This window comes from Ipomoea nil, unplaced genomic scaffold (genome assembly GCF_001879475.1).
Source record: "Ipomoea nil cultivar Tokyo-kokei standard unplaced genomic scaffold, Asagao_1.1 scaffold2662, whole genome shotgun sequence".
In the NCBI taxonomy this organism is placed as follows: domain Eukaryota; kingdom Viridiplantae; phylum Streptophyta; class Magnoliopsida; order Solanales; family Convolvulaceae; genus Ipomoea; species Ipomoea nil.
In genome coordinates this window covers 2,314,514-2,331,505 of record NW_017619090.1, presented here as the reverse complement: position 1 = coordinate 2,331,505, position 16,992 = coordinate 2,314,514, and the positions used below count along the sequence as shown (strand labels likewise).

Sequence of the window (16,992 nt, the reverse complement as noted above, 5' to 3'; positions counted from 1 at the left end):
AGGGGCATTTTTTTACAATTTTCCCTAAATTCTATGAGTCTACAGTATAAAAATTATGAATCTACAGTATAGAAATTATGAATCTATAGTACAGAAATTATGAATGTGCAGTATAGAAATTATGAATCTACAGTACATAAATTATGAATGTGTAGTATAGAAATTATGAATCTATAGTACAGAAATTATGAATGTGCAGTATAGAAATTATGAATCTACAGTACATAAATTATGAATGTGTAGTATAGAAATTATGAATCTACATTATAAATTTTATGAATCTACAGTATAGGAATTATGAATTTACAATATATAAAAATTATGAATGTATAGTGTGTCCACTATGCACATTCTTCAAATCAATCGTTATATCCTACACCACGGCGCACATAGCACTGTGCGCCGCGCGCCTCCCAAAACGACGTCGTTTTGGGGTAGTGTTGGGAGGCGCGGTAGGAAGTTGCTGAGATTATGTGTATTTGTTCACAACGTTATGTGTATTTGTTCACAACGTTATGTGTATTGGTTCATACAGTTATGTGTATTTTTTATACAATTATGTACATTCTTTTATACAATTATGTACATCCGAATCAGAAAATTTGTGTGTATTATGTTAAGAGTTGATGTGTATTATGTTAAAAGTTTATGTTTATTATGTATTATGTTAGATTATGTGTATTATCTTTTAAAAAGAGTATGTATATTTTGTTATATAATTATGTACATTCATGTATAACATTATGTGTATTCTAGTATAACATTATGTACATTCTTAAACAGCGGGTTTTTTTTTAAAGAAAAAACTACTGCCATTCACTGGGGCGGGAAATTTCAAAAAAAAAAAAAAAATTAATACAACGTCGTTTTGCATCTGGGCGCATAATGCAACGCGCGCTGTGGTGTAGGATATAAATTGCCTTCTTCAAATGGAAAAATATTTTTGTTTTGGGCTGCTCATTTTATTTGGGCTGCCCAATTTGGAGAACCCTAATCCTGCTTAAGCGCAGTCCCCAAGAGAATGACAAAACATTTTAGTCAATTTACCTCAGTAATAGCCATTTCCTAGCTAGATAGCTTTGTGAGGCAAATTATGTTGTGCATCCGTATGCACCATGAATGGTGCATATACATGCAAAAACGACGTCGTTTTATTAAAAACGCACGTCTCCCCTTAAAAAAAAATTTAGATTCGATTCCTAGCAACAACATATGAACTAAAATTCCAGAATCGATGAACTATAATTCCATAATCGATGAACTATAATTCCAGAATCTATGAACTAAAATTCCAGAATATAATTTATGAACTAAAAATTCCAGAATGAATGAACTAAAATTCCATAATCTATGAACCAAAATTTCAGAATCGATGAACTACAATTCCAGAATCGATGAACTATAATTCCATAATCAATGAACTAAAATTCCATAATTTATGAACTAAAATTCCAAAATGAATAAACAACATAATGTTGTTGCTGGGAATCGAACCTGAATTTTTTTTTAAGGGAAGATGTGCGTTTTTAATAAAACGACGTCGTTTTTGAATCCGTATGCACCATGCATGGTGCATACGGATGCACAGCATGATGAGGATTGTATTGATTAACTGAAACGAATAATAGTCTGTACAATACTAATATAGAAGACAAGTATAAAGAGTTCTACTAGACTACTAATACTAGAGTCCTAACACTCTCCCTCAAGCTCAAGGTCGAGCATTCGAAATATTGAGCTTGTCCCGAAGCAATGAAAACCGAGCAGATGCAAGTGGCTTGGTGAAAATATCAGCTAGCTGGTCCTTCGTGAAAATAAAATGAACCTGCAACTCCTTCTTGGCAACCTTGTCTCGAACAAAGTGATAATCAATTTCAACATGCTTTGTTCGTGCATGAAAAACCGGATTAGCACAGAGGTATGTTGCTCCCAGATTATCACACCACAGCCCCGGCGCAGAGTCTGGAGGAAAGCCAATTTCGCGCAGCAAAGAAACCAACCACGTGACCTCCGCCGCCACATCAGCCAGTGCCTTATATTCGGCCTCAGTAGAGGACCGCGCCACTGTCCGCTGCTTCCGACAAGACCAAGCAATTAAATTGGACCCCAAGAAGACGACAAACCCACTTGTAGACTTTCGGTCATCCGGATTACCTGCCCAATCCGAATCCGAGAACGCATGCAACGCAAGAGACTCCGACTTGCGAATACAGAGACCCATACCAAGAGTGCCTTTCACGTACCGCAGAACACGTTTCATAACCGCCCAGTCAGCAGTGGTGGGCGACTGCATGCGTTGACAAAGCCTGTTAACCGCATAAGACAAATCCGGCCTAGTCACCGTCAGGTACTGAAGTGCACCCACAATGCTACGGTAGTGAGTAGGATCAGCAAACGGAGTAGAATCATCAACATCAGACCAAGCCACCGAAATAGGCGTAGAAACCGGTTTACAGTCAACCATGCCTGCACGTCTAAGAATATCCTGTATATAACGCCGTTGAGACAGAAGAATACCATCAGATAGTGACATCGTCTCAATGCCAAGAAAGAAAGACGGGGGTCCCATGTCCCGAATCTTAAATGTACGCGCCAGCTGAGCCACAAGCCTATCAACACGGCTCGAGTCCGATCCCATGACTAAAATGTCATCCACATACACGAGAAAATAAAGCTGCACACCACTGACAGAATATATAAACTACGAAACGTCAGTCTTGGACGGAACAAAGCCAAAAGAGATCAGAAAGTCATGCAGTCGGGTAAACCAGGCACGAGGAGCCTACTTCAGTCCATACAATGAACGCTGTAGATGGCAAACATAATCAGGAACAGACTTGTCCTCATAACCAGGCGGCTGACGCATATACACTGTCTCCGCCAGGTTACCGTTCAGAAAAGTGTTGTGGACATCCAGCTGACGAATGGACCAACCACGGGAGTGAGCAAGTGACAGAAGAAGACGAACCGTGGTTGGCTTGACCACCGGACTGAAAGTCTCAAAGAAATCCTTACCAACGACCTGATTAAAACCTTTGGCTACCAGACGAGCCTTATGTCGCTCAATAGACCCATCAGCATTCCGTTTCACCCGAAACACCCACTTGCAACCCACAACATTCATACCTGGAGTGTACGGGACCAGATTCCAAGTCTGGTTTTGCAGTAGAGCATTAAACTCAGCATCCCTGGCCTCACGCCATTCCGGATGCGCCACAGCCTGAGAGTAACATGTCGGCTCGGGAGTTGTAGTAGCAGAAACGAGAGCCACATGCTGCTGCGGGCCCCGACTCCTCGTTGCCATAACATGAGAGGGCGGACCTGCCACCTTGTTCTTACTACCACGAGGTCGGCCACGAGAAGCCTTAGGGACGGCCGAAACGGTCCGTTCAGTGGAGACAGAGTCAACCGGACCCGCGGGCATATCCGGAACCGGTGGATCATCTACAGGCTCCTCAACAGAAGAGGAGACAGGCACGATGGGGGCAACACCCCACGGCACCACTGGAGGCCGAGACACCACCTGCGAAGCAACAGATCCAGCAAAAGGAAAAACGGACTCATCGAATCGCACATGGCGACAGATAAAGACCTTATTAGTGGCAGGATTCAGACAACGATAGCCACGAAAAGAGTCAGGATACCCTAAAAACACACAGGAGAAGAACGATATTCCAATTTATTACGGTTATAGGGACATAATAAAGGAAAACACAAACACTCAAAGACACGCAAAAAGGAAAAGGACGGAGGAGACCGGTGCAGACGAGAGTGAGGAGACTCATTGTTTAAGACACTGGTAGGCATTTTATTAATCAAGTATACAGCAGTGTTAAACGCATAGTCCCAGAAACGAGATGGAACAGACGTTTGAGCCATCAGGGCCAAACCAGTCTCAACTATGTGCCGATTACGGCGTTCTACCCGCCCATTCTGTTCATGTGTGTATGCACAGGACTGCCTGTGACGAATGCCAAGAGACTCAAAGGTAGAGTGAAGTTTCTTATACTCTCCCCCTAAATCAGACTGAATAGAAAGTATTTTCTGTGAGAACGAGCGCTCAACGAGTGACCGAAACCGTTCAAATATGGAATATATATCAGTTTTTAAGCGCATCGGATAAAACCAAATAAAACGGGTAAAGTCATCCACAAACAAAACAAAGTAACGAAAACCATTCACAGAGTGCACAGGCGCAGGGCCCCAAATATCATTATAAACCAATTCTAGTACACGAGTAGTCTTAGTTTCAACACGAGGCAAAGGAAAACGGGATGACTTCCCTAATTGACACGAAGAACATAAACGAGATAAATCACTAGAATTAAAACTGCTAACACCAGAAGACTGCAAAATCTGACGAAGAACCCGAGTATGAGGGTGACCAAGCCGCTTGTGCCACGTAGAAGACGAAGCACGCGCAGCAACATAAGCAACAGAACGAGCAGAAGACGCGGGCCAGGTGTATAAGCCACCAGAAGTTCCCCCCTTAAAAACCACCTCCCTGGTCAAGAGATCCTTCACAAGAAAACAGTCAGGATGAAACTCAAAAAAGACACAATTATCTTTAGCAAAGCGCTGAACAGAGATCAAAGAAGAAGACAAACCAGGGACATGCAAAACATCATCTAATCGAAACACCCTAGAAGACGAGGCTATCGAAGTAGACCCAACACTAAAAATAGGCATACCTTCACCATTGCCGACTCGAAGAGTGTCCGAACCGTCATAACCTGCCGAGGACATCAACTAAGAGGAATCGGGGGTGGCATGATTAGTAGCCCCCGTATCAGGAAACCACTGGTGAGAGTCAACCGAACCACCCTCACCACCAGAAGGAGCCACATTAGCCTGAGGACCAGACGACTCAGAATAACGGCGCCAACAATTCACCGTCGAGTGCCCAATCTTGTCACAAATTTGACAACGCACATCCGAGCGACCACGGCCACGGCCCCGGCCGCCGCGACCACGGCCGCCGCTGCCCGAACCACTGCCGCCGGAACCCCCACTGCCCGAGCCACCTCGGGAGAACCGGCCTCTGCCACGACCGCCTCGGCCACCACGGTGAACGGTCAAGGCAGCCGGCGCACCAACCGGACCATCACCTGCGCAGATATATTCTTGAGAAATTAAATAATCGGAAAGATCCGAAAGAGTTACCGGGTCACCACGAGTCAACGGAGCAACAAGCGGGCGAAGATCCGACCGCAGTCCACGGAAGACATAAATATTCTGCTCATCAAGAGGAACCGGACGCCCAGCAAGGGCCAAATCTTCCACCAAAATCCGCGCCCGATTCAAATAATCAGAAACCGATGAAGCCCCCTGCGACAAACGCTGCAGCTCACTGAGCAAACGAACCGCGCGAGACCGCATTGCCGAGCCGAGCTCTTGCTCAATTGCCAACCACAACTTACACGACGTCGGCTGGCCCACCGCCAACGGTAGCATCTCGTCCGACAGGGACGAGATCAAGAGAGACAGGACAGCCTTGTCCTGCCGACGCCACTGCACCACCGGCGACGCTACTGCCGAGGCGGTACTGCCGCTGTCCGCCGTCGACGACTCCGGCGAGGCAGCCACTGGGCATTCCACCGAGCCGTCAACAAATCCCAACACCCCCTGACCTTCGAGAAACGGGAGCATCTGGGTACGCCAGAACAGATAATTGTGTGCGGTGAGCTTGATCGACACAAAGTGATGAGCACTGGACAAGCTCGGAGACGGATAAACGGGGGTAGAGGCAACCTCGGAGACGGTCCGTTCTGAAGAATCACGAACAGATCCATCGTCATTCCTACCCAAAGCTGCCATGGAAAGAAACCTAGATATGATACCAAATGAGGATTGTATTGATTAACTGAAACGAATAATAGTCTGTACAATACTAATATAGAAGACAAGTACAAAGAGTTCTACTAGACTACTAATACTAGAGTCCTAACAAGCATAACTACTCGCTTTGTGATGCTTCATGGTTGCAGCTATGTTCATTTCATGTACCTTTATCGTGAGAGGAGCTAGTGAAGAGAATGGCCACCGCAAATACGGCCATTTAATTTGGCATAATGAAACACAAGGATTCACAAGAACCAAAAAAACTCCATACTTATATTAGATATAAGTTTTTTTTTTTTTTTTTTTTTGTATCACCGCAACTTAATTGAGTTTTAGATAAAACATATGAGATACAAGAAATTGAACAAATCGTTTTGAAAATAGAGTGTACTCTCGGAAGTTTGGATAACTGCGGTTGGCAGAGTCTAACTCTGTATGTCACCTTTGAATTCTAAACTATGGAATTTTTTTTTAACATGATATCATCAGAATTTAACTTTGTGAATTTCATATAACTTGTTGATCTATGAATTATCTTTCATTTTCTTGCTATCTTAGGTCTCATGTCATATTTTCATGCTATCTTAGGTCCCATGTCAGGTGCTTCAAATTCTTTTTTTTTTTTTTTAAACAAAAAAGTTGAATTATCTTCGCCCTTTGTATTGAAAAAATTCAATGTAACAACCAAATAATGATAACCAAAAAAAAAAAAAAAAAAAAAAAAAAGGTCCTTGATCCCAAAATTAGGAAATAGGGTCTTGTGTCATAAAATTTGACTATCAAATTTATCAAGATTCGATGCAACTACCTTTTAAATGGAAATCAAACTTTTTTTTAAAGAGTAATTTGACAGTTGGACGCACATAATTTAGGAACTACGGCACATGCACTATTTACATTGACAAGAACATAATTAACGAAATTCGAAAATAAAGAGGCTATTTATACTACTATGATAACCTTATTTTCAGCTAACTAAAAGAAAAAAATAACTAAAAAGAGGGCTAAAGGTTAGCTACTATCTCAAAAACTGAATTCAAAATTCAATTTTTATTTGCAAGTATCATTAAACTCAATCCTGGACCGCAACCAAATTGACATATTTAGCTTCACTTCCCTCACTAAGTTTCCATAGCTGGGTGTTCTTGTTGTTTAACTTATTTATGAGACCATTTAAAACTTCTTACAACTTCTTTACCCTTACCCGTGAGATAGGACCTTCCATGACTCGCAACGGATCTTGCATATCATTAGTTTGTCCTCAACAGTTTTCTAATTAATAAAAAATACAGAAACCTGTTTCTGACCCAGGCCAAATTTGATTTTGAAAACAATCAACTCAATGAAGATATATGATTTGTGAACATAGAAGACATTAATTATCGTCTTTTAGTTGCCAACTTATCTGCGGGCATGCATGATATGAAGTTTATATTTTATTTACATGTAGGGTGTTTGAATCTTTCACTGAAAATTACTTGATGAATTCAAGATCGAAGATGCATTTGGAATATTATATTAACCGCTTATAACCGGCCGGCCGGCGGCAAGGAATTTGAGCGGAAAAGATCTGATCAGAAATCCTGCATGCATGGGTCTGATCGAAAATTAGCTGTTAACCCCTGCAGTCGCCCGCCCTACTATATATATATATCAAAGCGCAGCTTAGTATCATCTATTCTATCTTCAAATTAAAAATGGGATATTATCTTTACAATCATTTGAAGATACTTGGGGTCATATTTCTGTGTTTTGCATTGCACAGTAATGTGGTTGTGTCTTCATCATCAACAGCTCAAAAAAGATGTGTACACAGCCAAAAATTGGCATTGGCACAACTGAGAGATCTCAACCCTCCTGCACCGGCAACGACTCCAAGTATTGAATGCTGGCATAACTATTCAATGAAGGTGATGGAATGGAATATGGAGGAGGAGGAGGATTGTTGTAGTTGGGGTGGCGTTTCATGTGACCCTGCAACCGGTTATGTCATCGGACTCGACCTCAGTTACAGTATGCTGTCCGGTGAAATTTTTCCCATTTTCAATCTTCACCATCTTCAAACTCTCAATCTTTCTTGCAACAATTTCAACTCCACTCCATTTCCTTCCGGGTTCGAGAAACTCAGGAATTTGACTCACCTTAACCTTTCGTATAACGGTTTTACTGGTCAGATTCCTATGGGGATTTCGAGGCTGACAAGGTTGGTGTCTCTTGATCTTTCTTGGATGTCCGCTTATGTTGAGTTAAGAAAACCAAATCTTGAATCTTTTATTATGAATCTGAATTCTTTAGAAGAGGTGTATCTTGATGGTGTAGACCTCTCAGCTCAAGGCTCTAACTGGTCTCAAGCCTTATCCTCTACTACATTTCCTCATCTTGAGGTTTTAAGTTTGTCCGATTGTAGTCTCAATGGTCCTATCCACCCTACATTTGCAAACCTAAAATCTCTGTCTTCTATACATCTTGAATACAACAAGCTATCTTCTGAGGTTCCCACTATTTTGGAGAATTTCATGAACTTGGAAACTCTCAATTTGGCTGGTTGTGAGTTATATGGAGATTTCCCAAAAAATGTTTTTCGCCTTCCAAAATTGAAAGTCATTGACATCTCCGGTAATAAACTTCTGAGAGGCCAGTTTCCAGAGTTTCCAAAACACACCTCTTTGCAAATGATTTCACTTCTACTAACAGATTTCCATGGAGAATTGCCTCAGTCCATAGGAAATAATCTTCAGTCACTGAAAGTTTTAGATATTTCTTACTGCAATTTCTGGGGTTCAATCCCGTCATCACTAGCAAACCTCACAAGTATTATTGAGTTGGACGTTAAAGAAAACAGATTAACAGGTTCTTTACCCCCATTTCATAGTACAAGTGTGCCAAATCTATCATACCTTGACATGTCATCCAATCTTCTCACCGGTGAAATTCACTCTACTGTTTTCACACTACCATCTCTGGCACAATTGCGCCTCAATGATAACAAATTCAGTGGTGAAATTGAGGCGTTCCCTAATACATCTTCCTCTGTTTTAGAGTTTTTGAATTTGGATGGCAATCAATTGAGAGGGGTGGTACCTAAATCAATCTTTGAGCTTCCTAAACTCTTTCATCTATCATTGGCCTCTAACAACTTTAATAGCATTGTGAAATTTGGGATGTTGGGAAACCCCAAGAACTTGGAATATTTAGACCTGGAGATGCGTTCTTGTAACATTTCTAAGTTCCCTGAGATTTTGAAAGGCCTTAATGCTTTAGAGTATCTTGACCTTTCTGATAACAAGATAGAAGGTGAAATACCAAGCTGGATATGGAAGAATAATCTTGAATATGTGAATATTTCTCACAATCTATTATCAGTCTTTGATGAATATTACCCAAATGCTTCATTAATAAATATGTATGCTCTTTATCTTCATGGAAATCGTATCAAAGGATCTCTTCCATCCACAATATGCAATATGAGCAGCTTGGAGATTCTTGATGCATCAGATAATAATTTGGGTGGCTTGATCCCGGAGTGCCTGGCCAAACTTGCAACTCTGTCTGTTTTCAACTTGAAAGGAAACAGATACCATCAAATGCCTTCTAATTTTACGTTTGCCCATAGTCTTCGGACTCTGAATATCAACGGCAATAGATTGAAAGGGAAGCTGCCAAGATCACTGGCAAATTGCAAAAGTTTGGAGATTCTTGATTTAGGAAATAACATGATATCTGATTCATTCCCATTTTGGTTGGTAAAACTCCCTTCACTCAAAGTTCTTGTCTTGAGAAATAACATGTTTTATGGTCAGGTGAAGATTCATGGGACAAAACATGTTCTACCAAACTTACGTATAGTTGATCTATCTTCCAACAATCTCACAGGGGAGCTGTCTAGAGATTTCTTCCAGAGCTTAAGTGCAATGGCTATGACTGAAAGAAATAAATCAACGAAGAATGTCATCGTTGGAGAGTATGATTGGTACTATCGAGATTCAGTGACCATTGTAAACAAAGGAAATGAGATGGTGTTGGTTAAGATCTTGACAATATATGTGTCTTTGGATCTATCAAACAACTGGTTCCATGGAAATGTCCCAGAGGAGATTGGTGAACTAAAGTCGTTGATTGTGCTCAACCTGTCTCGAAATGTTTTTGATGGGCGGATTCCAACATCATTAGAAGAGTTATCTCAACTTGAATCTTTAGATTTCTCACAAAATAAATTCTCAGGGATGATTCCTCCGCAACTCACTAGTCTGACTTTCTTAGAAGTACTGAATTTGTCTTACAACCAACTAGCAGGCCGCATTCCTTTGGGAAGCCAATTCAATACTTTCACGAATAGTTCCTACATAGGAAATGAGGGACTGTGTGGAATCCCACTCTCAAGAAAATGTAGTAGTGAAAATGATGCACGAGGAGCACAGGAGGAGAGCTTGGAAAGTGAAGCCATGTTTGATTGGAGGTTTGCAGTTGCTGGATGTGGGTTTGGATTAGTTGTTGGATTAATAATTGGATTCAAATTTTTGGCAGAAATAATTATTATGTGGCTTGTAAAACAGATGAAGAAGCAGCCGAGAAGGAACAAGAAAAAAATATGATTATCAACTCCCAATTAAGAAGTTAACTTTTGGTTTATATTTACATTTTCACAATTCCTAAATTATGTTCTTGTCTACTTAGTATATATGCTTAAAGCGTTTGTTAAGCTAAATAGTATAACTTTCCTACCGACTGTCAAATTACACTTAAAAATAAAATATTGATTTCCATTTAAAAGGTAGTTGCATCGAATTTTGATTAATTTAATAGTAAAATTTTATGACACAAGATCCTATTTCCTAATTTTTTTGGATCAAAGACTTTTTTTTTTTTTTTTGTTATCATTTATTTGGTTATCAATACAAAGGGAGAAGATAATACAATTTTTTTAAAAAATTGAATGGGAAGCACCACATAATGACATGGGACCTAAGATAACAAGAAAATATGACATGAGAGCTAAGATAGTGAGAAAAGTAAAGATAATTCACAGATTGACAAGTTATATGAAATTCACGAAGTCAAATTAAGATGATAACATATAAAAAAAAAATAGTTTAGAATTCAAAAGTGGCGTAGAGTTAGACTCTGCCAGCCACAACTATCCAAAGTTTCAAACTTCCAAGTTCCAAGAGTACCCTTTCAAAAAAAAAAAAAAAAAAAAGTTCCAAGAGTACACTCTATTTTCATAGCAATTTATTCAATTTCTTGTATCTTACAGGTTTTATCTAAAACTCAATTTAGTTGCGGTGATAAAAAATAAAAAAATAAAAAATAATAAAAATAATAAAAATAAAAAAAAATAAAAAACTTATATATCTAATATAAGTATGGAGTTTTATGATTCTTGTGAATCCTTGTGTTTTATTACGCCAAAATTAAATGTCGTATAATTTAAATTAATTAAATTATTTCTTTGCTTATAAAAAAAAATGCCGTATTTACGGTGGCCATTCTCTTCGCAAGATCAAAGCTATCTAGCTAGGTTGACTAAAATGTTTTGTCATTCTTAGGGCCTGAGCTTAGGCACCTCAAATATCCCGCCTGAGGATGCACTTCAGTTCTTGCTTTTACATGTTTGAATCTTTCAAACTAATATACTCCTAAGTTGTCTAAAGTTGGATTTTCTGAAACTTATTGCTCACTACAAAACTTGTCTGAGCAGTTGGAATCTTTGGCTGCTTTTGATTTTAGAGTCGTTTTAATTTATCCCTCTACTATCACGTTGGGTCGTGGTGTGGGGCTTGAGAGCGAATTTTTTTTACCTTTTGTGGATAAGAGCGGTTATGCGAAGATAAATAGATAAGTGTGGGTAGGCAGATGATATAGTAAATAGATAAGTGAAGTGAAAGTTTTTAGGTAATGATAATAATGATTAGAGTTAAGTTCATTTTTGGTCCTAGATTTATAGGTGGCTGATGTAGTATATACGATCGGTATGACTACGAATACTGTACTAGGAACGATGTCAGGTTGGATCTCTCTCCTGGTCTGCTTGTTAGTTTAAGTACTCAAGCTCGGGACTCTTGACAGTGGGTCGGTAGCCTCCGGGCTTATCGTACTGGTTCTAAAGTATGTAGGTGAAAAGTCCCTTCCTCAGTAATAAATGCGGTATTTATAGGAAGGGAGAGGGGACAAGTTCCGGGCCCTCGACATGGAGGGCACGTGGTACCCATGCACAGCCCCAGGCCGGGGCCAAAGGGATTTTAAGCACGTGTCGCAATATCCCTGATGAGACAAGACCATGCTGCAGATAGTTCAAATGATCGGCCCGAGCTAACCTCCAAGCGGCCTACGGGCTAGCCCCCTAAGGAGGTCGGGAGGCTAAGGGTTACAGTCGGGTCAGGTCAGGTCGTAACTCTTATGCGTTGAGGACCCATGGCCGACCACCTAACCTACGGTCAGGGAATAATCCTTATCAGTGGCAATCCACTAAATCCTTTTTTATTGCAACATCCACTTTTGATCCTAGTATTATTATGGCATGACCATTTTTTGTCCTTTATCAACAAAATAATTTAAATATTGTTAAATACAAGGGCATTTCGATCTTCAATTATGAATTTTTTTCAAAAAAATAAACCTAAAAGATATAGCGGTTCAACCTAGTTTGTATAAAAAAGATTGAAATGTCTTTATATATATTTAACGACATTTCAACGATTTTGTTGAAGGGCGACTAAAAATGGTCATGTCTCAATAATACTAGGACTAAATGAGGATGTTCTAATAAAATAATAAAAAAAACTAAAAAAAAAAAAAAAAAAAAAAAAAAAACTAAAAGTGGACTATCACTTATAAATTTAGGACTATAAATAGAATTAACTCTAATGATTATATATGAAGTTATGTGTGTTTGTATTTAGAAAAATAAAAAAAAAATGTTTTTCAAATCCTTTTTTATATTAAAAAAAATTAAAAACTAGTTTTACAGCTGAAAAATAGAAAACAGTGATAAAACAAATGTTTTGTTTTTTGTTTTTTTTTTTTTTTTTTTGTTTTTTTCCCCTATTTTAAAATTTTTCAAAAATTAAATGCAACCATAGTCTCTCAAGTGTAAAGTGTTCATAGAGAAGGGTTGGTGTCCCGAGGAGAGTTTAATTAGTATGCTAGGGTGATTTAATGATTTAAATTTAAAGTAAAAACGGATTTGATTTTGAATCTTTTAAAATAATTTTAAAGTTCGAGTTTAAAAATTTGAGAAATCTTAAATTCATAAAGTTTGACTACTAAACTAACAACAAATTGATGCATTTAACTTTCAGAGTAGTGAGAAATGACCATGCATGGTGAGTGGTTATGTGTACCGTTCATGGCTTTAAGATTACCTAGGATATATGAGAGTCAAATATGTTGAGTTGGAGAGCACCTTGCAAGTTGGTGTCACTAAGATTAGGGACATTAGATTATTCTAGTTTTTTTTTTTTTAACTACTTTTTTTAAAAAAGGTGCTTGAGTAATTGCGTAAAATATAATTTATGCACTATTTAGTTTAACAAAGGCAGTAAGCATGTAGTACATTGATAAAAGGACACGAGACAACATTGGAGAATATAATGTAAATACAAAAAATAATAATAATAATAATTATTATTATTTTCTTAATTGCAGAGCTATATAACCCTGTTTTTTTCTTGGTCCTCCTTGGTTGCTTCTTCTTCTTCTTTTGGTTTACAAGCCATGTAATAATCAATTCGGCCAAGAATGTGAATCTTATTATTAACCCAACAACTAACCCAAACGCACATCCAGCAACTGCAAACGTCCAATCAAACATGGCTTCTTCACTTTCCAAGCTCTCACCCTGTGTTGTTGGTGCATCATCTTCAATGCATTTTCTTGAGAGTGGGGTTCCACACAATCCCTCATTTTCTATGTAGGAACTATTCGTGAAAGTATTGAATTGCATTCCCAAAGGAATGGGCCCAGCTAGTTGGTTGTAAGACAGGTTCAATACTTCCAAGAACGTTAGATGGGTGAGTAGGGGAGGAATCATTCCTGAAATTTTATTCCATGAGAAATCTAAAGATTCAAGCTGAGATAATTCTTGCAATGATGTTGGAATTTGCCCAACGAAGACATTTTGAGACAGGTTGAGCACAACTAGTGATTTCAATTCACCAATCTCTTCTGGAATATTGCCATAGAACTTGTTGTTTGATAGATCCAAAACCACGTATAGTGTGAAGATCTTAACCAACACCATATCTTTTCCTTTGCATGTGATGGTCACTGAATCTTGATAGTATCTTTTGTGCTCTTCGAAGAGGCTGGACTGTGATTTGTTTTCCCCACCCATTGCCATTGCACTCAAGCTCTGCAGGAAATATCTAGACATTCCAGTGAAATTATTGGAGGACAAATCAATTATACGTAAGCTTGGTAGCACAAACTTAGTCTTAAGAATCTCCACTTGACCAAAAAACATGTTGTTTCGCAAGATAAGAACTTTGAGTGAAGGGAGCGTGTTCAACCAAAACGGAAAAGTATCAGATATCATGTTATTTCCCAAAACAAGAATCTCCAGCATTTTGCAATTAACCAGTGATCTTGGAAGCTTCCCTTTCAAGCGATTGCCATTGATATTAAGAGTACCAAGATTTCTTGCTAATGTAAAATTAAAAGGCATTTGATGGTAACTGTTTCCTTGTAAGTTCAAGACAACTAGTGGTGCATGTTTGAGTAGGCACTCAGGAATCAAACCACTCAAATTATTATCTGACACATCAAGAACAATTAGGTTGCTCATATTGCATATTCCGGATGGAAGAGATCCTTTGATACTATTTCCATGAAGATAAAGAGCTTTCACATCTAAAGAAATATTTAAGTAAAATTCATCAAGGGCATATAAAAGATTGTTAGAAAGATCCAAAAATTGAAGTTGATTCTTCCATATCCAGCTTGGTATTTCACCTTCTATCATGTTATCAGAAAGGTCAAGAAATGATAAAGAATGGAGGCCTTTCAAAAACTTGGGGAATGTAGAAATGTTGCAAGAATGCATCACCAGATGGTATAGTGACACAAATGAATTATTTCCCTGAGATGATGATGGCTCAAGAAAATCTAATGGATTTCCAGAAAGATCCAACGTCTGGAGAGTGTTGTTCCCTAGCCAACTAGGAACATAACCTCGGATGTGATTATATGAAAGATTCAGATATCTAAGATGTACTTTGCTATTAAGGAAAACAGGGAAGTCAGACAAATTACACTTATGCAGAAGCAAAATCTGTAGCTGAGGCAAGTGAAAGCTTCTATCATCATTTTCTTCAACGGTCAAACTAATGCTAGAGAGATCTAAAACTGTCAAGTTCTTGAGATTCTGCAGCATCTCAATTTTCACACTGCCATTAAAATTGTTAGAGCCCAATGATAGATGAATGAGGTTAGGAAGTTCAAAGATTGATTTAGGTACCACCCCACTCAATTGATTGCCCCACAAATCCAAGTCCTCCAAAATAGAGGAAGATGTATTATTAGAGAACTCCTCGAGTTCACCACTGAATTTGTTATCATCCAGGTACAAGTATTCCAGAGATGGTAGCGTGAAAAGAGACAAGTGAATTCCACCCGTGAGAAGATTGGATGACATGTCAAGGTACGAGAGATTTGGTACACTTGTACTATGAAATGGGGGTAAAGAACCTGTGAATCTGTTTTCTTTAATGTCCAACTCAATAATACTTGTAAGGTTTGATAGTGATGATGGGATTAACCCCGAGAAATTGCATCTATAAATTTCTAAAATTTTCAATGACTGAAGATTTCCAATGGACTCGGGCAATTCTCCATGAAAATTTGTTTGAAAAAGTGAAATTCTTTGCAAAGAGGTGTGTTTTGGAAACTCTGGAAACTGGCCACTCAGAAGGTGATTATTGGAGATGTCAATGGTTTTCAATGTTGGAAGGAGAAAAACATTTTCTGGGATATCAGAAGACAGATTGTTAAAGCTAAGCTTCAAATAAGAGAGAGATTTTAGTGTTGCAAATGAAGGGTGGATTGGACCATTTAGATCACAGTAGGACAAACTTAAAACTTCAAGATTAGGCAATGCAGAGGATAAGACTTGAGACCAGTTAGAGCCTTGAGCTGAGAGGTCTACACCATCAAGATACACCTCTTTTAAAGAACTCAGATTCATAATAAAAGATTCAAGGTTTGGATTTCTTAGCTCTATAGAATTGGTCATCTCGGAAAGATCAAGAGACACCAACCTCATTAGCATCGAAATCCCTGCAGGAATCTGACCAGAAAAACCCGTACGCAAAAGGTTAAGGTGAATCAAATTCCTCAATTTTTCAAACCCAGAAGGAAATGGTTGCAAGCAAGATTGAGAGTTTGAAGATGGTGAAGATTGAATATCGGAAAAATTTCACCGGACAGCATACTGAAGCTGAGGTCGAGTCTGATGACATAACCGGTGGCAGTGTCACAAGAAACGCCATCCCAACTACAACAATCTTCCTCCATATTCCATTCCATCATCTTCTTTGAAAAGTTTTGGCCGCAGAAATCCAAAGGCAAAGGCAGTAGTATGGATGACTGAAGGTTGAGAGCTCTGAGCTGTGACAGTGCTAACCATTGGCTGTGAACACATTTTTGAGAGTGCTAACCAGTGACACTACTTGACAACATCAACATGGAATTGGAAGAAGATACAAAAACCACATTATTACTCTGCAACACAATAAAGAGAAAGAGAAATATGAGAAATAATGTTTTTAAATGAATATAAACTAGTAGTAGTGGTGTTCATTTTGTATGTAGTAAGGTGTGAGTGGAGCTAATATCTAATATATAGAGCAATGACATATATGCAATGGGTGAGATTTTATTTTTATTTTTAAATTCCGGGATAATTTTTAATTACTTTTTTTTTATTTGTTGGTGATGCTTTAAGCTACTCTTTGACTGCCTCATAATTAAACTTATGAAGAACTCATCTTACTATATTCTTATTAATTTTATCAATTGTTATACCATTCATTATGGGCCCTGATCTAAGAATTATTTGTCTACAATTACAAACACATAATAACTTAATTGCATGCATATGATACATTAATGAGAGATTGAGAGGCACGAACTTCCAATTCACTTATTTATTTACTA

At 38.6% G+C, this 16,992-nt stretch overlaps 4 protein-coding genes across 4 annotated transcripts; 1 reads left to right on the top strand and 3 right to left on the bottom strand.

The window, feature by feature from the left end:
* Positions 1-1,711: 1,711 nt before the first annotated feature.
* Positions 1,712-2,638, bottom strand: LOC109154957 (uncharacterized mitochondrial protein AtMg00810-like). Its single transcript, XM_019302685.1, has one exon. It carries the CDS (start codon positions 2,636-2,638, stop codon positions 1,712-1,714), a length of 927 nt encoding a protein of 308 aa, XP_019158230.1.
* Positions 2,639-4,749: 2,111 nt separating this feature from the next.
* Positions 4,750-5,817, bottom strand: LOC109154956 (chromatin target of PRMT1 protein-like). The gene has a single exon (XM_019302684.1). It carries the CDS (start codon positions 5,815-5,817, stop codon positions 4,750-4,752), a length of 1,068 nt encoding a protein of 355 aa, XP_019158229.1.
* Positions 5,818-7,538: 1,721 nt separating this feature from the next.
* LOC109154955 (receptor-like protein 12) lies at positions 7,539-10,433 on the top strand. The gene has a single exon (XM_019302683.1). The coding sequence runs from the start codon at positions 7,539-7,541 to the stop codon at positions 10,431-10,433; it is 2,895 nt and encodes a 964-aa protein (XP_019158228.1).
* A 2,369-nt stretch (positions 10,434-12,802) lies between these two features.
* On the bottom strand, positions 12,803-16,325 carry LOC109154954 (receptor-like protein 12). The gene is made up of 4 exons (XM_019302682.1): positions 16,269-16,325; positions 14,288-16,123; positions 13,484-14,191; positions 12,803-12,808 (listed from the first exon to the last, which is right to left on the bottom strand). The coding sequence occupies exons 1-4, from the start codon at positions 16,323-16,325 to the stop codon at positions 12,803-12,805; spliced, it is 2,607 nt and encodes an 868-aa protein (XP_019158227.1).
* Between the last annotated feature and the right edge of the window lie 667 nt (positions 16,326-16,992).

What these genes read in the sequence shown, in the direction of transcription:
- LOC109154956 (XM_019302684.1), bottom strand. Translation starts at nt 5,817, where the DNA reads ATGGCAGCTTTGGGTAGGAATGACGATGGATCTGTTCGTGATTCTTCA.
- LOC109154957 (XM_019302685.1), bottom strand. Translation starts at nt 2,638, where the DNA reads ATGGGATCGGACTCGAGCCGTGTTGATAGGCTTGTGGCTCAGCTGGCG.
- LOC109154955 (XM_019302683.1), top strand. Translation starts at nt 7,539, where the DNA reads ATGGGATATTATCTTTACAATCATTTGAAGATACTTGGGGTCATATTT.
- LOC109154954 (XM_019302682.1), bottom strand. Translation starts at nt 16,325, where the DNA reads ATGGCGTTTCTTGTGACACTGCCACCGGTTATGTCATCAGACTCGACC. An exon ending in CAGACTCGACCTCAGCTTCA is followed by an intron (nt 16,124 to 16,268) that starts GTATGCTGTCCG and finishes TTTTCTGGTCAG; the next exon opens with ATTCCTGCAGGGATTTCGAT. An exon ending in ACAACATGTTTTTTGGTCAA is followed by an intron (nt 14,192 to 14,287) that starts GTGGAGATTCTT and finishes TATTTCCTGCAG; the next exon opens with AGCTTGAGTGCAATGGCAAT.